This window comes from Carex rostrata, chromosome 8 (assembly GCF_964058835.1).
Source record: "Carex rostrata chromosome 8, lpCarRost1.2, whole genome shotgun sequence".
NCBI classification, from domain to species: domain Eukaryota; kingdom Viridiplantae; phylum Streptophyta; class Magnoliopsida; order Poales; family Cyperaceae; genus Carex; species Carex rostrata.
In genome coordinates this window covers 12216145-12235447 of record NC_135925.1, presented here as the reverse complement: position 1 = coordinate 12235447, position 19303 = coordinate 12216145, and the positions used below count along the sequence as shown (strand labels likewise).

At 34.2% G+C, this 19303-nt stretch overlaps 3 protein-coding genes and 1 long non-coding RNA gene across 5 annotated transcripts; all 4 read left to right on the top strand.

The window, feature by feature from the left end:
* On the top strand, positions 1 to 1936 carry LOC144558705 (uncharacterized). The gene is made up of 2 exons (XR_013512972.1): positions 1 to 101; positions 1525 to 1936. It is a non-coding gene; the product is annotated as an uncharacterized LOC144558705 (long non-coding RNA).
* Positions 1937 to 2482: 546 nt separating this feature from the next.
* Positions 2483 to 4293, top strand: LOC144558292 (putative 2-oxoglutarate-dependent dioxygenase AOP1). The gene is made up of 3 exons (XM_078307106.1): positions 2483 to 3052; positions 3248 to 3569; positions 3882 to 4293. Exons 1-3 carry the CDS (start codon positions 2682 to 2684, stop codon positions 4194 to 4196), a joined length of 1008 nt encoding a protein of 335 aa, XP_078163232.1. The 5' UTR covers positions 2483 to 2681; the 3' UTR covers positions 4197 to 4293.
* Positions 4294 to 10472: 6179 nt separating this feature from the next.
* On the top strand, positions 10473 to 15068 carry LOC144558707 (zinc finger (C3HC4-type RING finger) family protein / BRCT domain-containing protein). Of its 2 annotated transcripts, XM_078307552.1 has the most exons (9): positions 10837 to 10895; positions 11298 to 11355; positions 11443 to 11591; positions 11699 to 11832; positions 12499 to 12697; positions 12957 to 13076; positions 13255 to 13677; positions 14298 to 14477; positions 14606 to 15068. In XM_078307552.1, exons 2-9 carry the CDS (start codon positions 11331 to 11333, stop codon positions 14774 to 14776), a joined length of 1401 nt encoding a protein of 466 aa, XP_078163678.1. In that variant the 5' UTR covers positions 10837 to 10895; positions 11298 to 11330; the 3' UTR covers positions 14777 to 15068. The 2 variants fall into 2 exon arrangements, with proteins under 2 accessions (XP_078163679.1, XP_078163678.1); XM_078307553.1 differs by lacking the exons at positions 10837 to 10895; positions 11298 to 11355 and adding an exon at positions 10473 to 10684.
* Positions 15069 to 16552: 1484 nt separating this feature from the next.
* On the top strand, positions 16553 to 18999 carry LOC144558708 (heat shock factor-binding protein-like). The gene is made up of 5 exons (XM_078307554.1): positions 16553 to 16798; positions 17294 to 17344; positions 18211 to 18234; positions 18339 to 18381; positions 18621 to 18999. Exons 1-5 carry the CDS (start codon positions 16772 to 16774, stop codon positions 18746 to 18748), a joined length of 273 nt encoding a protein of 90 aa, XP_078163680.1. The 5' UTR covers positions 16553 to 16771; the 3' UTR covers positions 18749 to 18999.
* Positions 19000 to 19303: the final 304 nt, after the last annotated feature.

Here is a 19303-nt window from a genome sequence, read left to right as displayed (position 1 = left end):
GTCGAAGGCTTGGAAGTTTACACAAAAGATGGGGAATGCATCCTAGTTCCTTCCCCAGAGGCCCAGACACTTTCACGGTTATGATTGGTGAAACGATGACGGTGAGAGCATATACCGTTTTTTTTTCCTACCACCCTCAAAAATCAGAATTAAATGAATACCATCCGAAAAATCGGAATTTAGATTCTGCCACGTTCGCACCGTGGATCTGCGAACCGGTTGACCCGTCCGCAGATCCACGGTGCGAACGGGTCGGTGTGCAGATCCACAGTGCGAACGGGTCACTCGAGCGGGTCATGACGCGAGCGTGTCAGTGCACAGATCCACGGGTTGGCGCGCAGATCCACGGTGCGAACGGGTCACGCGAGCGGGTCAGTCCGCAGATCCATTTCGCGAACGGGTTGGCGATCCGTTTGCAGATCCACGGTGCGAACGTGGAGGAATCTGAAATCTGATTATTCGGGTGGTATTCATTTAATTCTGATTTTTGAGGGTGGTAGGAAAAAAAAAACGGGAGCATATACTCGTGTGTTCTTTTCTTTTGTTTAGAAAAATAAAAAATGGGGCAATTTCATGTATATACCTCAAAAGTTTTAATATTACATATTAATTTCTTCAAAATCAATAATTACATATTTATCCTTAAAAATCGTACAAACTCACATATTATCCAATCTAATTTTATAACATATCAAATATCTCCAAAAATAATTAAATAATATTTTTTAAAACTTAAAAAAATATTTTATAGTGTTAATTAATAATATGTTGACTATTACGCTCTTCTTCTTTTTCTCTTTAGTTCGTCTAAGTTATCTTCTCTCTAAGGGGCCAAACCTCCCACCTCTCTCTCCAAACGAAAATAGAAAATTAAAGCAGCGAGGGGCAGCAAAAATGTGTGAGAGGGGAGACGACTAGGAAAAGCGAGGAGAAATCTGTGATTTGGTGCGTTTGGAGAGAGAGGCGAGGCTGCGATGGAGGTTTGACGCCATACAGGAAAGAGAACTCAAGCGGACTAAAGAGACCGAAGCGCATAATGGTCAACATATTATTAATTAATATTATAAAATTAATTTTAAAGTTTTAAAAAATAATATTTAATTATTTTTGGAGATATTTGATATGTTATAAAGTTAGATTGGGCAAATATGTTAGTTTGTACAAATTTCAAGGATGTAATTACTGATTTTGGAGGGATAAATACGTAGTATTGAAACTTTTGTGGGATATATATGAAATTCCCCCTTCATTAATAGATAAAGATTAGATTTAATACATCTTTTACTTGCAATTTTAGCGTAATTACAGAATTTCATAGGGATAAAATATAGTTAATATGCAAGACTCAAAGGTTGCTTAAATTATGAGTTCTGAGTATATCATAGCTCCTTTTCACTAACTATGATCACAAAAGAATAACAAAATAAAATTCTACAATTTACCAGTTACTTAATCAGTAGTTCAGTTCATGTCTAAAAACTAGAAAATTACTATATGTATCAACTTGCTGATTGATATTTCCAGGTTCTGACAAATGGAAGATTTTGTGCACCAGTCCACTCTGTATCAGTCAATCAGAAGAGATATTCTGTTCTGCTAGGCTCATCCCCCAAGGAAGGTCACCTAATCCAGCCCTTAAAAGAGATGGTAGATGAAAATCACCCTCTGCAATTCCATCCATTTGATTTAAACAAATACATGCAGTTCAAGTACAGTCCTGAAGGGCTCAAAACCGAGAATCCTCTCCAGGCTTTCTGTGGGCTCCAAGAACCGAAAAATAACGACTGATTCTTTGTCTTTTTTCGGTTAGTTTTCTTATCTAAGGATGGGTATGTGTGAATCCTTGTTAGAATTGATGATTTTATACTTTGGTGATCCTTTATTGTCAAATAAAAATGTACTTTTATGTTTTGCAAATATAATTGTTATGTTAGAAGATTATTGATCCACAATCATGGGTTGAGACCAAGGAGCAAATTTTAGGAGTAAAATTTTTGTGCGTGGCTCCATCAATTTGATTCAACAACATCAAAGGCAAGATTCTTTTTTTGAAGGTCATCAAAGGCAAGATTCTCAGGTAATATAAAATTTGTGAGTCCGGTTGATATCTCTAATTAATTGGTTCGGTTGGTGCTGAACCGACCGATTAGACATAGGTCTATCATACCGAAAAATACATCTCATGGGTATGGATTGTCTTCTGGGCCAAACTTTTTTCCTCTTAACGGCAATGAAAAAGAAAGACCGCATCTACCTTCTCTGTTTATCTCTCATCAACTTCTCGTTGAGAATAGAAGGCATTAGTATGCTGTTTAATAAGTTTATTTACAAGACTTGACTATCAATCAAAATTAACTAAAAGAGTCCGCTATAATTGTCTGCTCCTTTTTAAGCTTCAACAACACCTACCTGCCTCATTAAATAGCTGTTGAACATAGAATGCAGCACAAAGGTTTTATCTATCCACTTGAAATCATTAGCGGGGCAAGAAACAAACATAATTAAATTGCAATCGTTGCGTTTGTGAGTTATGGCAAGTTGAAAGCTCACTCCCCGTTGGCTTAAAATCCCTCCTCCCCCAATTCCCTCATAGTATTCTTCAGGCAGTGCTGGCAGCTAAATATCTCAGCAAACCAACCCACATCAAGTCTCAAATCTCAATTGATCGAAGGTGCAAGCAAATGGGCTCTCAGAAACCCCAACTTCCCACAATCAATTTCAAAATGTTGGATCTGAACGAACCATTTGGATCCAACTGGGAAACAACCCGAACCGAGGTCCTGACCGCTTTGGAGAGTTACGGCTGTTTTGACGCGGTATATGACAGAGTCTGGCCAGAGGTGAATGAGGCCTTGTTCCATTCGATCATACCAGAGATGTTTGCACTGCCGCTAGAGGTAAAGCAGATGAATAAATCAAGTGTAAATTATGGTTACATTGGGCAGATCACAGATGTGCCCTATGAGAGCCTTCGCATACCTGATGCACCAAGCCCGGAGAGTGTCGAAAGATTCGCTGGAATGCTCTGGCCAGAAGGGAACCAAAAGTTCTGGTAAGGATTTCAATTTGGTGCAGCATCTATTAGTAAGATTGAGTTCGTATTTTCTAGAGTTTTGGAGGGGGGGGTATGATTTTAATTGGATACAGAAGCTATGGCTATCTAGAAGAAAACTGCAATTGTGGTAAAAATTATGTCAGGGACAAGTTTTTCCTCTAAATTGTAATAACTTGAATGAACTTGTGCCAGCAACACAGTTACAACATATGCACAACAAGTCCGCAATCTGGAACAAATTGTTGAAAGGATGATATTTCAGAGCCTGGGCAATGAAAAATATTTCAATTCTCATATTGAATCACTAGTTTATAGAGTGCGGCTCGCAAACTACGGTGGTCTTCCAACAGAGGAGGCTAAGGTTTCTTTGCTTCGTCATGTCGACCCAAATTTGATTACTATTGTTCGTCAAAATGGGGTCGAAGGCTTGGAAGTTTACACAAAAGATGGAGAATGCATCCGAGTAGTTCTTTCCCCAGACACTTTCACGATTATGATTGGTGAAACGATGATGGTGAGAGCATATACTCGTGTGTTCTTTTCTTTTGTTTAGAAAAAAAAAATAGATAAAGATTAGATTTAATACATCTTTTACTTGCAATTTTAGCGTAATTTCATAGGGATAAAATATAGTTAATATGCAAGACTCAAAGGTTGCTTAAATTATGAGTTCTGAGGATATCATAACTCCTTTTCACTAACTATGACCACAAAAGAATAACAAAATAAAATTCTACAATTTACCGGTTACTTAATCAGTAGTTCAGTTCGTGTCTAAAACTTAGAAAATTACTATATGTATCAACTTGCTGATTGCTATTTCCAGGTTCTAACAAATGGAAGATTTTGTGCACCGGTCCACTCTGTATCAGTCAATCAGAAAAGATATTCTGTTCTGCTAGGCTCATCCCCCAAGGAAGGTCACCTAATCCAGCCCTTAAAAGAGATGGTAGATGAAAATCACCCTCTTCAATTCCATCCTTTTGATTTAAACAAATACATGCAGTTCAAGTACAGTCCTGAAGGGCTCAAAACCGAGAATCCTCTCCAGGCTTTCTGTGGGGTCCAAGAACAGAAAAATAACGACCGATTCTTCATCTTTTTTTGGTCAGTTTTCTTATCTAAGGAAGGGTATGTGTGAATCCTTGTTAGAATTGATGATTCTATACTTTGGTGATCCTTTATTATCAAATAAAAATGTACTTTTATGTTTTGCAAATATAATTGTTATGTTAGAAGATTATTGATCCACAATCATGGGTTGAGACCAAGGAGCAAATTTTAGGAGTAAAATTTTTGTGCCTGGCTCCATCAATTTGATTCAACAACATCAAAGGCAAGATTCTCAGGTAATATAAAACGCAGTTTAGACCCCGAAAGAACAAACCGCGCGTAGAGTACAGAGCCCATGATAACATCACACCTAGTGCCAATAAGCCACCAAAGACGAGAACAATTTAGGATGAGTACACCCAAGTGAGTCATGTCGTGACAGTTTAGAATACCGTATACTGGTACAGTACAGAACAAATAAGTCACCATGATAATTTGATTCAACAATTAGGAATTTAGAATTCATTTTGTTGTTTCAAATAAATAGAGAATATTCAGAGTTTTCGTCCACATAATTTTCATAGAATAATAATTGTTTCCAGAGTTTTTAGTTGCATTATAATTGTCTTTGAACTTAACCAAAAAACAAAAAACAAATTGACTTGCAGTTTGGAAAAATATTTTAATAGTCCGAACTCCCATTTGCAATGAGTTGATCCTGAAATTTTACAAAATAACTAAATAAATAGTTCTTGAGCTCCTCTCAAAATTTCTAGTAAAGTTTTCTACTTGTGATTTTAATAAGGACTCAATTAATTTGTGTTCTAGAAGTTCAATGACGATTTTGGTGTAAATAAAAGTTTTGAAAACAAAGTTTTACTTTTAAAAAATTTCAACGACCGATTTAGTGCAAATAGAAAATCCATATATATACTTATTTGTTTCAAATCGGGTCGGTTTCGGATCCGGATATCTATCTACCGTAGATATTTTGGGTCCAGTCTTTTAGTTCCGAGTAGATATATATCCATAACTTGTTTGTGAATTACCAGATCCGGTTCGGACATGGAGCTGTTCTGAATCCGTAGCGGGTATATGTCACAACTCTCAAGCATTTGAGAAATCATTTTCATTTAAATATAATGATAATTTTTTAAACATCTCACATAATAAATCTTTATAATATAAATTAAAAGCTGCTGCAAAATTAAAAATTATATTACTCTTCTTGTTCATAAATAGAATATTAACACTAATTTGTTTCTATCAGTGAATAGAGCAATAAATTTCAATAATTTGTGTATAAAAGACAGATATATGGTAGACAAAAAAATTAAAAAAGATATATGACATATATTTGATTTCAATGAGATTTATTACGAAGGACATATCTAATAAATTATCATGATTATGCGGACGATATACAAGACAAATATTGAAAGATATATTCATAACAATAAATTTTATTCAAAAAATTAATATGCAAAATGTGATTATTAGTGTGACATCTTGTTGATTTGATCCGATTTTTTTTAAAATACCCAAAAAAAAAATATTTTATTAAAAATAACCAGGGTCCAACTCAAATTTTAAAAATACCAAACCACGGATTTTTTCCGCGACCCGGAATTTTTATTCTGGGCCGCGGAAAAAATCTGCGTCCCGAATTTTTATTTTTTTTAGAATTTTTATTCCGGGACGCGGATTTTTTCCGCGGCCGAATTTTTTTTTTTTTTTTTTTTTTAGAGTTTGGAGAAAGAAAATATGCATGGTTTGGTTTTTTTTAATAAACTAATTTTTTTTATAATATATGTATAATATATGTATATGTATATATGTATAACTAATTTTTTTATAATATATGTATATGTATATATAATATAATATATGTGTATGTGTGTGTGTGTGTCTCATTTTTTTTATAAACTCATTTTTTTATAATATATGTATATGTATATATAATATATGTATAATATATGTATACATAAACATCTATAACTTTGGTTAGGAAAATCGGATTTGCGCGTATGAGCACTTTTCGGAAAGGGGAGAACGAGACGGATCCGATTTTGCACTAGTGGTACACCTCGCATCGGAAGCATCAGAATTTCAAAAAAACGTCATTTAGTGCCTCAAAAACTCAGTTTAAATTTTCGTTCGACGGTAGACGTACAACGATCGGTATTTTGTTTAGTATTTCATGTTTTTGTAGTGTAATTATTAATTGTGGAATTTTTTAGTTTGCATGTAGAGTAATTTAGGCTTTTGTATAATTATATTATATTATATAATTATACAAAAATATTAATTATATATAATTATATGTAATTATATTATAGATACATATACATATATTATAAAAAAATAAACCATAGATATTTTCTTTCTCCAAACTCTAAAAAAAAAAAAAATTCGGGCAGCGGAAAAAATCCGCGCCCCGGAATAAAAAATCTAAAAAAATAATAAAAAATTCGGGGGTCGCGGAAAAAATCCGCGGTCTGGGTATTTTTAAAATTTTAGTTAGACCCTGGTTATTTTTAATAAAATAATTTTTTTTTGAGTATTTTAAAAAAAATCGGTGATTTGATTATATGCAAAATTGTATTTTCATAGTTATTAATATATATGTTTTATCGGGCATTTATACGGGTATTGGGTCGGATTCGGTTATGGGTCGGATAGCTAAATCAAACTCATATCCTATCCATTACAATATCGGTTCCGGATCGAATCCGAATCATATATTAAATTGGTAATTTTGTAACCGTATTCATAATTTAACCAGTTATATTTTCTAAACCATATCATATCAAAATCAACTGGATCTGTATCGGTTTCGGATCGGATCCAGATAATGGCTTAAAAGTAGCACACTATGTGTGAGATTTTTTTGTACACCACACGTGAGCCGAAGGACTAGAGTGGATTATTGTGAGCCGCGATAGACCAGTCCAAATTTATCTGATTTTTGGTCTTCCGCTAAAATAGTTTAATACAGAGTTACGGAGTACGGACTGAGATTATTGTGAGGTGCCTCAAGTCCCTCAACAAGTTAATTTAATACGGACTGAAATTTAAATTAGACTGTTCAGACTCAAAAGTAGACAATTTGTATTTCAAAAATAGATATTGCAACCGCTATATAAATATGAACTTTGCCTACCTTTAAAATACAAGTGAGTCTGGCTAGTATGACATCAGTGTCATTTCAGCTTATATAGCACTAACTCCATAATATATCGAATCGACTTTAAACAGTGAATTCAAACCGTTTGGACCCATCTACTTAATTAGTTATGTATTACATTCAAAATTTATAATTTTTCAAATTTATTTAGTATCAATGAGTATGGCTAATATAACATTAGTGTTATTTCAGTCTATATAACACTAACTCCAAAACCTATCAAATCGAGTTCAAATGGTGAATCCAAACCGTTCAAATCAATCTACTTCATTAGTTGTGCGTTTACATGTAAAATTTATAAGTTTTTGAGTTTATTTGGTATCAAGTCAAGCGGTCAAATGTGTGAGTTTTTAAGTTAATTTTAATACATTCATTTTTTAATTTTTTTGCCGCTTGATTTGATACTAAAATAAATCGAAAATATAAAAAGTTTGCATGTAAACGCATCACTCATAAAGTAAATTAGTTTGAACGGTTTGGATTCACCATTTGAACTCGATTTGATAGGTTTTGGAGTTGATGTTTTATAGACTGAAATGCCACTAATGTTATATTAGCCATACTCATAATTCAAGCGGTCAAATGTACAAGTTTTTAACTTAATTTTAAATAGAGTATGGTTTAGAAAATATAACCGGTTAAATTATAAGTACGGTTACAAATTTAATAATTTAATATCCAATTCAGATCCAAACCGGAATCAATATTATAATGGAGAGGATGTGGGTTTGATTTGGTTATCCGACCCATAACTGAGTCCGGCCTGATACCCATATAAATACCTGATAAAACATGTATTAATAACTATGAATTTTTTTTTTTTGCATATAATCAAATCAACAAAATGTCACACTAATAATCACATTTTGCATATTAATTTTTTGAATAAAATTTATTGTTATGAATATATCATTCAATATATGTCTTGTATATCATCCGCATAATCATGGGAATTTATTGCTTTAATTGATATATCATTCGTAATAAATATCATTGAAATCAAATATCTACCATATATCTTTCTTAATCTCTTTGTCTACCATATATCTGTCTTTTTACACAAATTATTGAAATTTATTGCTCTATTCACTGATTGAAACAAATTAGTATTAATATTTTATTTATGATAAAAAACAGTAGTATATTTTTTATTTTGCAGCAACTTTTAATTTATGTTATAATAATTTATTATGTGAGATGTTTAAGAAATTATAATTATATTTAAATGTAAATGATTTTTCAATTGCTTGGGAGTTGTGACATATGCTCGCTCTGGATCCGGAACCACCCTATGTCTGAACCGGATCCAATAATTCAGAAATAAGTTATGGGTATTTATCTACCCAGAACCGAAAGACTGGACCTGAAATATCTACGGGTAGATAGGTATCTAGATCCAAACCCGACCCGATTTTAAACAAATAAGTATATTGGTCGAAATTCGGACCCGGACACTTTTATAGTACGGGTCCAAATATAATAGTATCTAGACCCGACACGACTCGATAGCACCTATACTCACACGTAGGGATGGACTAAAAACTATTGGCTGCCACCGTAGGACCATCTGTATTGAATATAAATTGCGGAAGCATACCTTAATTCATGACTATTTTGTACAAGACAGAGTCAACGATTCAGTTCTTCCAGAATAGCTAGACTATTTAGAAAATCTCCTTTGTCTTTTCTAAATTTCTCTCACACTCTCCTCTAATAAAATAAGAAGAAGTTAATTCAAGATAACTTGTATTATAGGGGACTAAATCTTTATTTACAAACTAAGAAATTTCTTGACTGTCCAATTATGATAATTATTCAATTCAGTCCATCATTAAAATAAATATTACCTTTTAAGTTCTACACATTAAAGACCCACATCTATATGACACATTGTTGCTCAATCAATTATAAATTGCAAATGGTCACTTTTAATTGAGCATAAAATTGACAATATACAATGCATAATTATTTTATATATTAGTCCAATATTAGATTAATGATCCAACATAAATATATAAGGAAGCTAAAGAAAACAGATTAAGTCTTAAGAAAGCTTAATTTCTTATTGTCAAATAGTGACTGTATTGTTATATCATGAAGAATTAGAATTGTGCTAAACACTAATATAATTGTGATGAGAACTGAATGAAATTCATTAACTTTTCTTTGATGCAACAAGAGTTTGCTTTAGTTAAATATTGATTGTTCTAATTATTATAACAAGTAATCAATAATCATATTTGTTTTGTTTCTCAGATAATATATAGATAATTTTAAATTCGAGAAGTTTATGAATGTTTTGAATGATAATAATTAATCATAAACTTTTAATTTTTTATAAACAATATTATTCGTCAAACTTATGCAAACTTGCATGACTAATATATTCATTATTCTTTATTTTCACCTTGTTACATCAATAACATAAAGAGTATTAGAGCAATATAGTCTGTCAATTTATATATATTATTTATTAAAATGAGCTTGTTCTTCAAAAAATTTCTGTAATATTTTAACAATATAATTATGACTTTCAAAATTTATCAAATCGGTTAAAAAAAAATTCAAATTTATTTACTATCAAGTCAACCAGTCAAAACATGAAGAATTTTATGCGTCTTTTAAGACACTATTTATTAAAATCTTTGACCTCTTAATTTGATAGTAAATAAATTAAAAAATTAAATTTTTTTATATAAAAACGAAATTCTCATTAAAGAGATCAGTTTGAACGGTTTGAATTTATCGTTTAAAATTGATTTAACAAATTTTGAAGATTGAAGTGTATTTTTAATACATAAAAGAAGCGAATATTGTTGAAGTACTACCATTTTAATCTTTTTATTTACCGAACATAAATTTGAAACTTCCATTTCTTAGCGGAGTTTAAACTTTAATTTCCTAATCCATGTTGTGCGTGGAACGGACTCAGGTTATCGGGACCCATTAGGTACCTGAGGTATAATTTTAAAAAATGGACGGTTCAGATTAATTCCAGTTGGGTCAAAACTCAATCCGAAGCCGGTAGGGGCCGTAAGGGTATGCTTTGAGATTCGTGCTCCATGAAAAGAACGGTCCAGATTTATGGATTTCACCTCAGGTACCAGGGGTGATACGGATTCACCCATTAGACCGTAGAATTTCAGTTTCCCCGAATTTTTCGACAAGAAAAGAGAGCGAAATTTCAAAAGAAAGATCGAATTCGAAGCTCAAACATCCCGCCTCTCCCCGACTCACTCGCTTTTCAATTACTCGGTTTTCCATTTGGAAATTTCGAAAAGCGAGTCGGATCCATCACCAGCTTTATTCGATCTAGGGTTTCGTCGCTATTTCTTGAATTAGATCTAGCAATTCGTGCCTTTTCTTTGCCACGGAGGACCCCGCTTCAGGTCAATATCAGACTTTCTCAAAACTTATATCATAGCTCGATCTTAGTTCAACTGAAATTTTGTCTTTGATGCTCTGAATCATCGTCATGACCATCAGTGTTGTGGTCATTATCATCGTCATTTTTTTTTGTGTATAAATCCTTGGTAAATCTCCTGAATGTACTTGTATCCTAAATTTTAAAATTGAAACAATCCTCTTGTGCCTTGCGAGTGAGTTAATACATCTGGACTGTCCGATTAGCTTTAAGATTCGTGCAAATTAGATCCGCACAAATATTAAAGACCCCTATGTTATAGGCATAGGCTGATGGGCTCCGTTTAAAATTAGACGGCCCATATGCGTGGAAGCGTATCCTCTGCGGAGGTTTTACCTGCGGTGCTGTGCGGTGGTTTTGATCTGGTCTGTTCGTTTCGGATCGGACGGACCAGATCAGATCTTGCCCGAATTTAAAAAAAACTCAAAATTTGATGAACCCTTAATCTAGCCCGTCCGATCCGAAACGAACGGACCAGATCAAAACCACCGCAGGTAAAACCTCCGCAGAGGATAGCGTTTCCATATGCGTTAACTGAAAAGATTCTCTTAAGGCAGACGATGCGGACTCCTTGCGAGAAACCTAAGTTATGCTAAAGCAATAGCAAATAGATGAAACAAAATTGCCGAAACCAAAGTGAGGGCTTGCGAATCTCTTTCTTCTTCTAGTTGTACCTATGCTAATTTTACTTTATTAGGTAAATATCTTTGATTTTTCTTTTAGGGAATCGGATGGATTCAATTGAAGGGATGGAATCGGTTGTGGCTTCGGTTAGTGGGTATCATGGCTGCCTTAGGTTCCAGCTTATCAAGCTAATCTCTCACACTGGTGCTAGTTATGTGGGGGCGATGAGTAAATCAACAACCCATCTGGTGAGGTTAATTAATTGCTTTACATTGAGACTTGATTTGAACTACAAGTTTAATAGAAGATATGGTCTCCATTGATCTTTGTCCTTTTCTTTTTCTGTAACTAGTAGGTATGCTGGAGATTTGAAGGAAAGAAATATGATTTTGCAAGGAGCATTGGAACACAAATTGTCAGCCACCGCTGGTTCGAAGAATGTTTAAAGGCTGGAAAGAGAATTCCAGAGGGACCTTATGTCATGGAAAGGTACTTGTAATTGCGTGGATTAAATTGATCTGGCTGTTCATCAATGTCATAGTTACTTTTCTGCGCTATCAATTATTAAATTGTGTTATTAATGTTTCTGATTTATTTTCAATGAAAAAGCTTATTTTAGCATTGGTCAAAAGAAACCATTTTGACATCAGTATTTCATTTTGCTTATTGTATATTATAGCTATGATCCACTCGGGATTACTGCTGATGAAAACAATCTATCGTCAGTCTCTTTATGTATAATGAAACGAAAACAGTACAATAAAGAATGTCCAATATCTTAAATGAGCATAATGATTATTTTAAAAAAAGAAGAAGCTATATTGTCAATCTTACTTTTTGTCCGGACAATTATCTATTACGTTGCTGGAAAGATATTGTCTATATTTATTTTATCAGCATTAAGTATCGCTTTTTTGGTTTAAATATTTTTATTCACGGGTTTCACTAAGGCAATTATTGTTTTGTTGAGTCAAGACCCTGCTTTGTTTTGTGCTCATGCTTCTCCTCTTTCTCTGATAATCTCGTGACTCACTATGATGTGTATTATTTAGTTTGGGCTAAGTGCAATATTAACCAGAAAATTTAGCATGCAATATTAACTAGAAAGTTTAGCCCGTCTATATTTATATGTATTTTCTTTCTTCTGTTTTATAGCGGAGAAGAGGCAGGACCAATTTCATGGGAAATTCCTGCTTCAACAGCGCATGGCGAGAGTAAGCAAACATTAGATAGGGAAAGTACCATTTTATCTGATTGTTCTAACTTCACTAGCTCTAGTAGAAATGTCAAAACCAATAAAAGGAACTCTAATATTGGGTGCTCAAGCTGGACTGATTCTCTTCTGCCAGAGAAGGTTAGATTTATGAATTCTTCCATGTTTATAAGGCATTGATTATTTTACCTGCAATAAATACTATATCCCTAAAAATAATTAGGAATATTCTGTTTACAAGAATCGTAAGCAATTTCTCAAGTTATGGCAAAATCTGCTTTACTGTTAAAGCATTACCCAGTTAACAGTTCTAAAATTTTGGAGCTGTCTTACACTTGTATTTCCCACTTAGATGTCTGTACCTTTTCCATCATAATTGATACTTTCTTCAAACATTTAGAGAGAATTCATTACCTTGGAGTCTGAGAAGATTGCGAAGAAAAGAAAAAAATCAGATCATGGGAGCAGGTCGGAGGCTAACAACCTTCTTCAGAATCAAAATAACATTTCTGAAGTATCGGTAAAATTCTCCACTGGACTTTATAATATATTGAGTTTCAATTCCAACTATAGATAAGTAACAATAGTGGTATTGACATCTGTATTACCACAAAGAATGATTCAGTTGTTCTCTTGAGTCTAGCATTTATTTTCCAATGCTAGTAACATTTGCCATTCATTTCACTGTGATGCTGTAGCTATCTGAATGGCATGAGGAGTCAAGCTACCATTCATTTCGGCACCGATCAAGACATCAGTCTAGCATGCATGATTTTATTGAGGACAACAATATTGGCAAACAATCCAGAAAGAAACGCCGCCTTGTGAAAATGGTATCAGAGATTAAAGGGAATGACCATCTCAGTATTAAATCCAATTCAGAAAGGGACGAGCAACTTGAGCACAGTAAATTATTTGAAAGTACGGAAGGTTGCTATGGTGATGGTTCAGTGGATATCTCTGCTGAAAGTGAAGAAAGAGATGAGGCGGCACTTAGCAAGCAGAGACAACTGAAGCTTTCTTGTGTGATATGCTGGACAGAATTCTCGTCTACTAGGGGGGTGTTGCATTGTGGGCATCGGTTCTGCTATTCTTGCATCCAAGATTGGGCTAATCAATTGGTATGTTTGCTATATGTTTGTTTGTATTTTCAGTTTCATTGCTGTTCTTAAGCTCTCAGTTAGGAGGCTTAGGAGGCTAATCGAAGATCTCAAAAACTTTTGGTAAAAATTAAAATCTTTGGTTAGCAGAGGGCCCACTCAACTCTTTCTTTTTGTACGAATGTAGCTATTAACTCAGACACATCAAAGAAATTGCATGTTGTGGTTTTTGTCTTTATCTGGAAGAAGGCTACAATTGTTTAGTTAGCATATACATAAAATATCAGTATAAAGTTTGAACAAAAGAGGAGATTAGACCACAAAAAGTGAGCGTTTGATTCCTCTGATATAAATTACTTATTAATTGCGGGTATTGTTTTGCTGTTAGGAGTTAGACTAGACCTTGTGACCTCTATTTTATTCCTTACACCTTTCATACTCGTCTTTTAATCAAAGAATGCTCGAGCCAATAGATTCTTAGCTCAGAAATAAAGAGTGCCTTTTCTTTTCTTTTGGTATCGGAAACTTCTATTTCTTCACAATAACAATGCTAACAAATTTGAATGCTTCATCTATTCATTGTGCCATTAGTAGTAGTATGAGTTATTAAGGGTCACATCTAATAAAACTTTGTATTCCAGGTTTCTATAGGCAAGTCCACAACATGCCCTCTATGCAAAGCGTTGTTCACTAAAATCACAAGAGTTGAAGAGGCAGATACTTTCGACCAGAAGATCTACTCTCAGACCATTCCTTCCGGTTCGTTGAGTACTGAAATATTTGTCTCAGCTGGTGCTGGCGACCGTAACTTTCAAACATTGGTGAGGCCTATTTCAATTTACCTGCTGTAGATTTTAATCTTTTATACATTTTCACCATGAGTCTTATCACAGGGTTTTCCTTAATAGTAGTATAATGATATATGTATATTTTTTTTCCGATTCTGAAGAATGAAGAGGTTTGTTATGCATGTCACAACCGCGAACCAGTAGACCTGCTATTGAACTGCCACATATGCCATTCCAAGTGGGTGCATTCTTACTGTCTAGATCCGCCTCAATCACCTTGGACTTGTGTTGATTGTCAGGACCTCAGAATGCTGTATCACCACTCCCGCTAGCTTAGTAAAAACTTGTTTGGTAATCAATTACTTACCTCAATACCTTTGTACTTGATCAAAATTCATGTCTCTCATCTGTATGTCTTGCAAGTTAAAAAAAGTTCATCAAAGAAAAATGTTCTATGTTGAAGATCCTTTGACTGTGTATTAATGATGTACTTCCATTTAGGTTATTAGTTATTTGCAATATGATGATCCATTGGAATCCACAATGGATCCATGCACTTTTAATTTATATCACTATTCTTGTTGAATCCACATGTTATCTCATTAAAAAAATCTGGCATTGTCAGATATAGTTCTGGATTTAATCTGGTTCCTGGCCTTTGGCAAGCTTTAAATATGAAAATATGTGAATATGTCATGTATTATGCACATGTACTTTGTAAATTTTTACTTTGAATCTTAGTTAGATTTGATAATCGTTTAAATATTGTTATAGCGCTTGTAGTAAAATGATTGCATTAGGCACAATAGTCTGCAAATAGAAAAGATTCTCATGCTCGACTCTTAGGTTTCCGTAGTGAATAGATGTCGATATCCCACGCATCCTGATCTGATCTATTCGATATGGATTGGATACAGTTCTAGATATATTTTACATGGCTCAGGTCGGGCTGGCTACAGGTACTAGTGCCGAACCCGTCTTATAAAACTTTGACATAATGAAATTTTATTTATAATGAATTTTTTTATATTATGATATATTAATGCTATCATTGAGTTAGTCGATCTAAACTTGAGAAACATTTTAGATGAGATTGCCAAATAGTGAAATTTATAATTTTCTTCTATATTTGTTTCTCTTTGTTAAAATAAATCCTTCGGCGAGCAAAAGTATTAATGGTGTTAATCCAAAATTTCTGCTTATCCAACCAGAAGATTTGCGTCTTGTTATAATTCCTTGACTGATACAGCAGCCCACAGCCCATGGGCTATTCTGAAAAGTTCTCATGGGCCTTATCAAGCCATGTGGTTATCCAAAGGGTATGGTCGGCCAGTGTCACTCCACGCTCCGAACTGGTACCGTACCCCCATTTATGGGATCCGTATCCTCTCAGTCCCATGTAGAGATAATCCTCACTTTACGGTTTGAGATTAAATTTCAGCCGGTTTGGGATTCGAGCTAGCATAGGGGCAGCTATGTTGCATGGATACGGGTACGGGTATCGTGTCGGACACGACACGGGTACGGCGATACGGCAAATCTCAAAAATAGAGGATACGACACGGCTATTATATATTATTTTAATTATATTATATAAAATAAATATCAAAAATTCTGAAGAAGTATTCAATATAAGTTATATATATAATAAGCTAAAACATAATAACAACAAAGTTGTTCTATTCCAGTGGTAAAGGCGCAGCCTTGGTTCCCTCAGAACCTGTGTTCGAATCCAGCTGCAGTCCTCAATTTTGCTAATTTAGCTGCATCTCACGCAAAAATTGAAATGGACTCGGTCCACGCGCGGTTCACAGGACAAATCAGATGCTCCTGAGGCGTATCCCCTCCGTATCAGAAGCCGTGTCGGAAGGGTCAACTAGGTGTCGGAGACCGTATCAGACAGGTAGGGACACGCCAGCTGGCGGGTCTGATACGTATCGTATGCGTGTCAGAGGCGTGTCGGTGTCGGATACGTGTCGGACACGGATACGATGGCTTCCTAGGAGTGTCGGGCAGTATTATTGGGTTTTGAGATTCGTGCCAAGTTAAAAAGACGGTACAGATCTACCAATTGTGAAAGATTCCCTTATCAGGTAATGGAGAAATGGATTTCTGTTTCCACCAAATTTCCGACAGGAAAGAGATTCAAATAGAAAGATCGTAGTTTAGCTCGAAATCACCTCCCACCTCTCCCTTGCTTTTTCTATTTCTCCGTTTTTTATTTCGATACTTCGAAAGGCGAGTTGGATCCATCATCAGCCTTGTTCGTTCTAGGGTTTTGATCGCCATTCTTGAACTAGATCTAGCATTTCCTGCCTTTCGAACCCATGGAGAACCCCGCCTCAGGTGCCAAGGTAAAGAGTTTTTCAAAAGTCTATGTAGTGCCGTTCCCAATTTCTCCTCGTGGTTTTTATTTTTTGGATTTGTGGGGGGGGGGGGGGGTACAAAGCTATAGAACTAAAGCATTTATCCTGGATTCAATTCGTTGAGAAGCCGACCATTTTGTTCTCTATGTGGGTTTCTTGTACAATTACTAAGGTGTTTCCTGATTAGAACTGTAATAGTTGCCTCTACAATTAAATTGATTTGAAGTATAAAAATAACTCCCTTTGATGGAAAAAATCATTATCAGCTTGTCCAGCCTAATACCAAACCTTAATTCTATTTTAGTGGTATAAAATATGATGCTCATTAACTTGTAAGCTAATGCATCAGAAGCTTGTTTTATCTCTAATCCTCTTTGTAATCTTTATGCTTTGGTATAAAATCAATTTTATCTTTTCTTTGAATTTAAGCTAGATTTCTATCGGTCTAAAGGATATTTCTTTTTCTTTTATGACTTATGGCAGGGTGATCAGGAGTTGGAAGCGCCACAAAGCACGGCTGATATGACGACATTTGTAATTTTTTCCGTGTTTCATCTTTTTCTATTTTGTAGTCTGAAGTAAAATCGTAATATATCATGAAATTGGTAGAGGTAGAGTAAAAAAAAAAAAGATAAACATGAATAAAATAAAATAAAAATTCGAGGATCAAGTTACCAATACAGTACTACACACATCCCAGTGTTTCTTACAATTCAATTCCTACTTACAAAATAAAGATAAACCTAACTTTCGTTTTCCCCCTCAAAAAAAAAAATCACTTGCTGCCTGTTTTAGCAGTTGAAACCAGTTAATAAACATCAGAAAGAAATCTGCATCCATATTTCTAAAGGAAAGGGGTTTATTGATAACCGTGACAAGTGATGTTAAAATTTGTATAGAAAGTTAAAATTATGATGTGTCATATATTCAATTTGGTACAATTTGAGAATTATTTGGTTGCTGGTCAGATGTTAATAAATTGAGCCTTTAATTTTTAAAATTTCATGATGGTGATTCATAAATTTTTAAATTGCACCAAATTTGATACACAATCTATCTAAATCGTAGATAGCATACCTACAAGTAATGCTTTGTTCTTTATACATGTTGTGTCTGATACTACGATTGCCAAATAAGTATGTCTTCTGTTAACATATTACTTCTTTTAATACTTAAATTAGTTGGACATTTCTTCCCTAGACTGAACGGAAATGCATGGCACATTTCACATTGAGATTGTTGGAAGTTTTACATTTTTAATGGACACTATTGATACATCATTGCAACAACAACCGCACTTTGATAATTGCATGTTTTGACAACATCGTTTATTATGTCAGAATGTTTTCTGAGTATCAAGTATTTCTGGTATTAACATCTTTTCTTTGCTCCGTTTCTAGGTACAAAACCTACTTGTGCAAATGGTGAGTTGTTATCAGTTAAAGAAAAAAATACTTATTTTTGTTCTAGGATTGATCAATGTCTTCTGCATTATTATGTTAACTTTATAACTAAATTATTGTTGCAGCAAACAAGGTTCCAGGCTATGTCAGAGAGCATTATCCTGAAGAATATCCTTTTTCTGCTTCATAAAATATTTTGGATATGCAAATTTTTTTGATTTTTCTATCAATGATATTTTATATATACAAAACTGGAAACAAAGTATTATGATTGATGATAATGTAGTTTACTTGTTATTGGTTAAGTTTGGATTTGTGTCCAGTGCTGAAAGGCACACAAACTACCAATATTTCTGTGTCTGTATTGTTCCCTAAAATTAGAGATGCTTTTCTTAACCGAAGTTCACTAGATGAAATGGAGAGCAAGATAGATGATCTGGAAAAGAGCGTCAATGACCTCAAATCAGAGTTGGGTACGGAGTCCACTGCCAAGATAAAGCTGGAAGACACAAAGCCGTCTGACGAAACTGCATAAAATTTGTTGTTCTAAGCGAGATTTGTGCCATCTATCCTTGAGGGATGTTAGAAAAACCTCTCTCTGTTGATTTGTGCCTGTTTTCCTTGATATTGCTTGATTTTCTGTTGCATTATATTTTTCTGCAAATTGCTAACCTGAGGTGGACAATCTATGTCTCTGCTTGTGTGATAGGTTAAGATTTCTCTCTTTCAAATGTTTAATTTTAACATTTAGTGTGTGTGTTATGAAGTCTATTATGTGATTCCAAATTTTGAAACGTCAGGCAAAATTCTTCAAATTGGGCTGCTTGCCTGCTTGGTAATGCTACAAAGAGCGGAACCTACCATTTAAACTAAAATGTTTACCAAGCAGCTCTAGTTTTGAATTAAACTCTTTCATTATTCTTTCTACTGCATGTTATTAGTATTTATTTAGAATTATTTCATTTGGATAGCACTATTCAAATACAATGCCACAATTTCACAATTTCTCGATCTGCAGCTCGATTAGCCTACTTTATTTTAATTCAAACTCTGAAAAACATACAAAGCATATCTTTTTTTCCCAACAGCG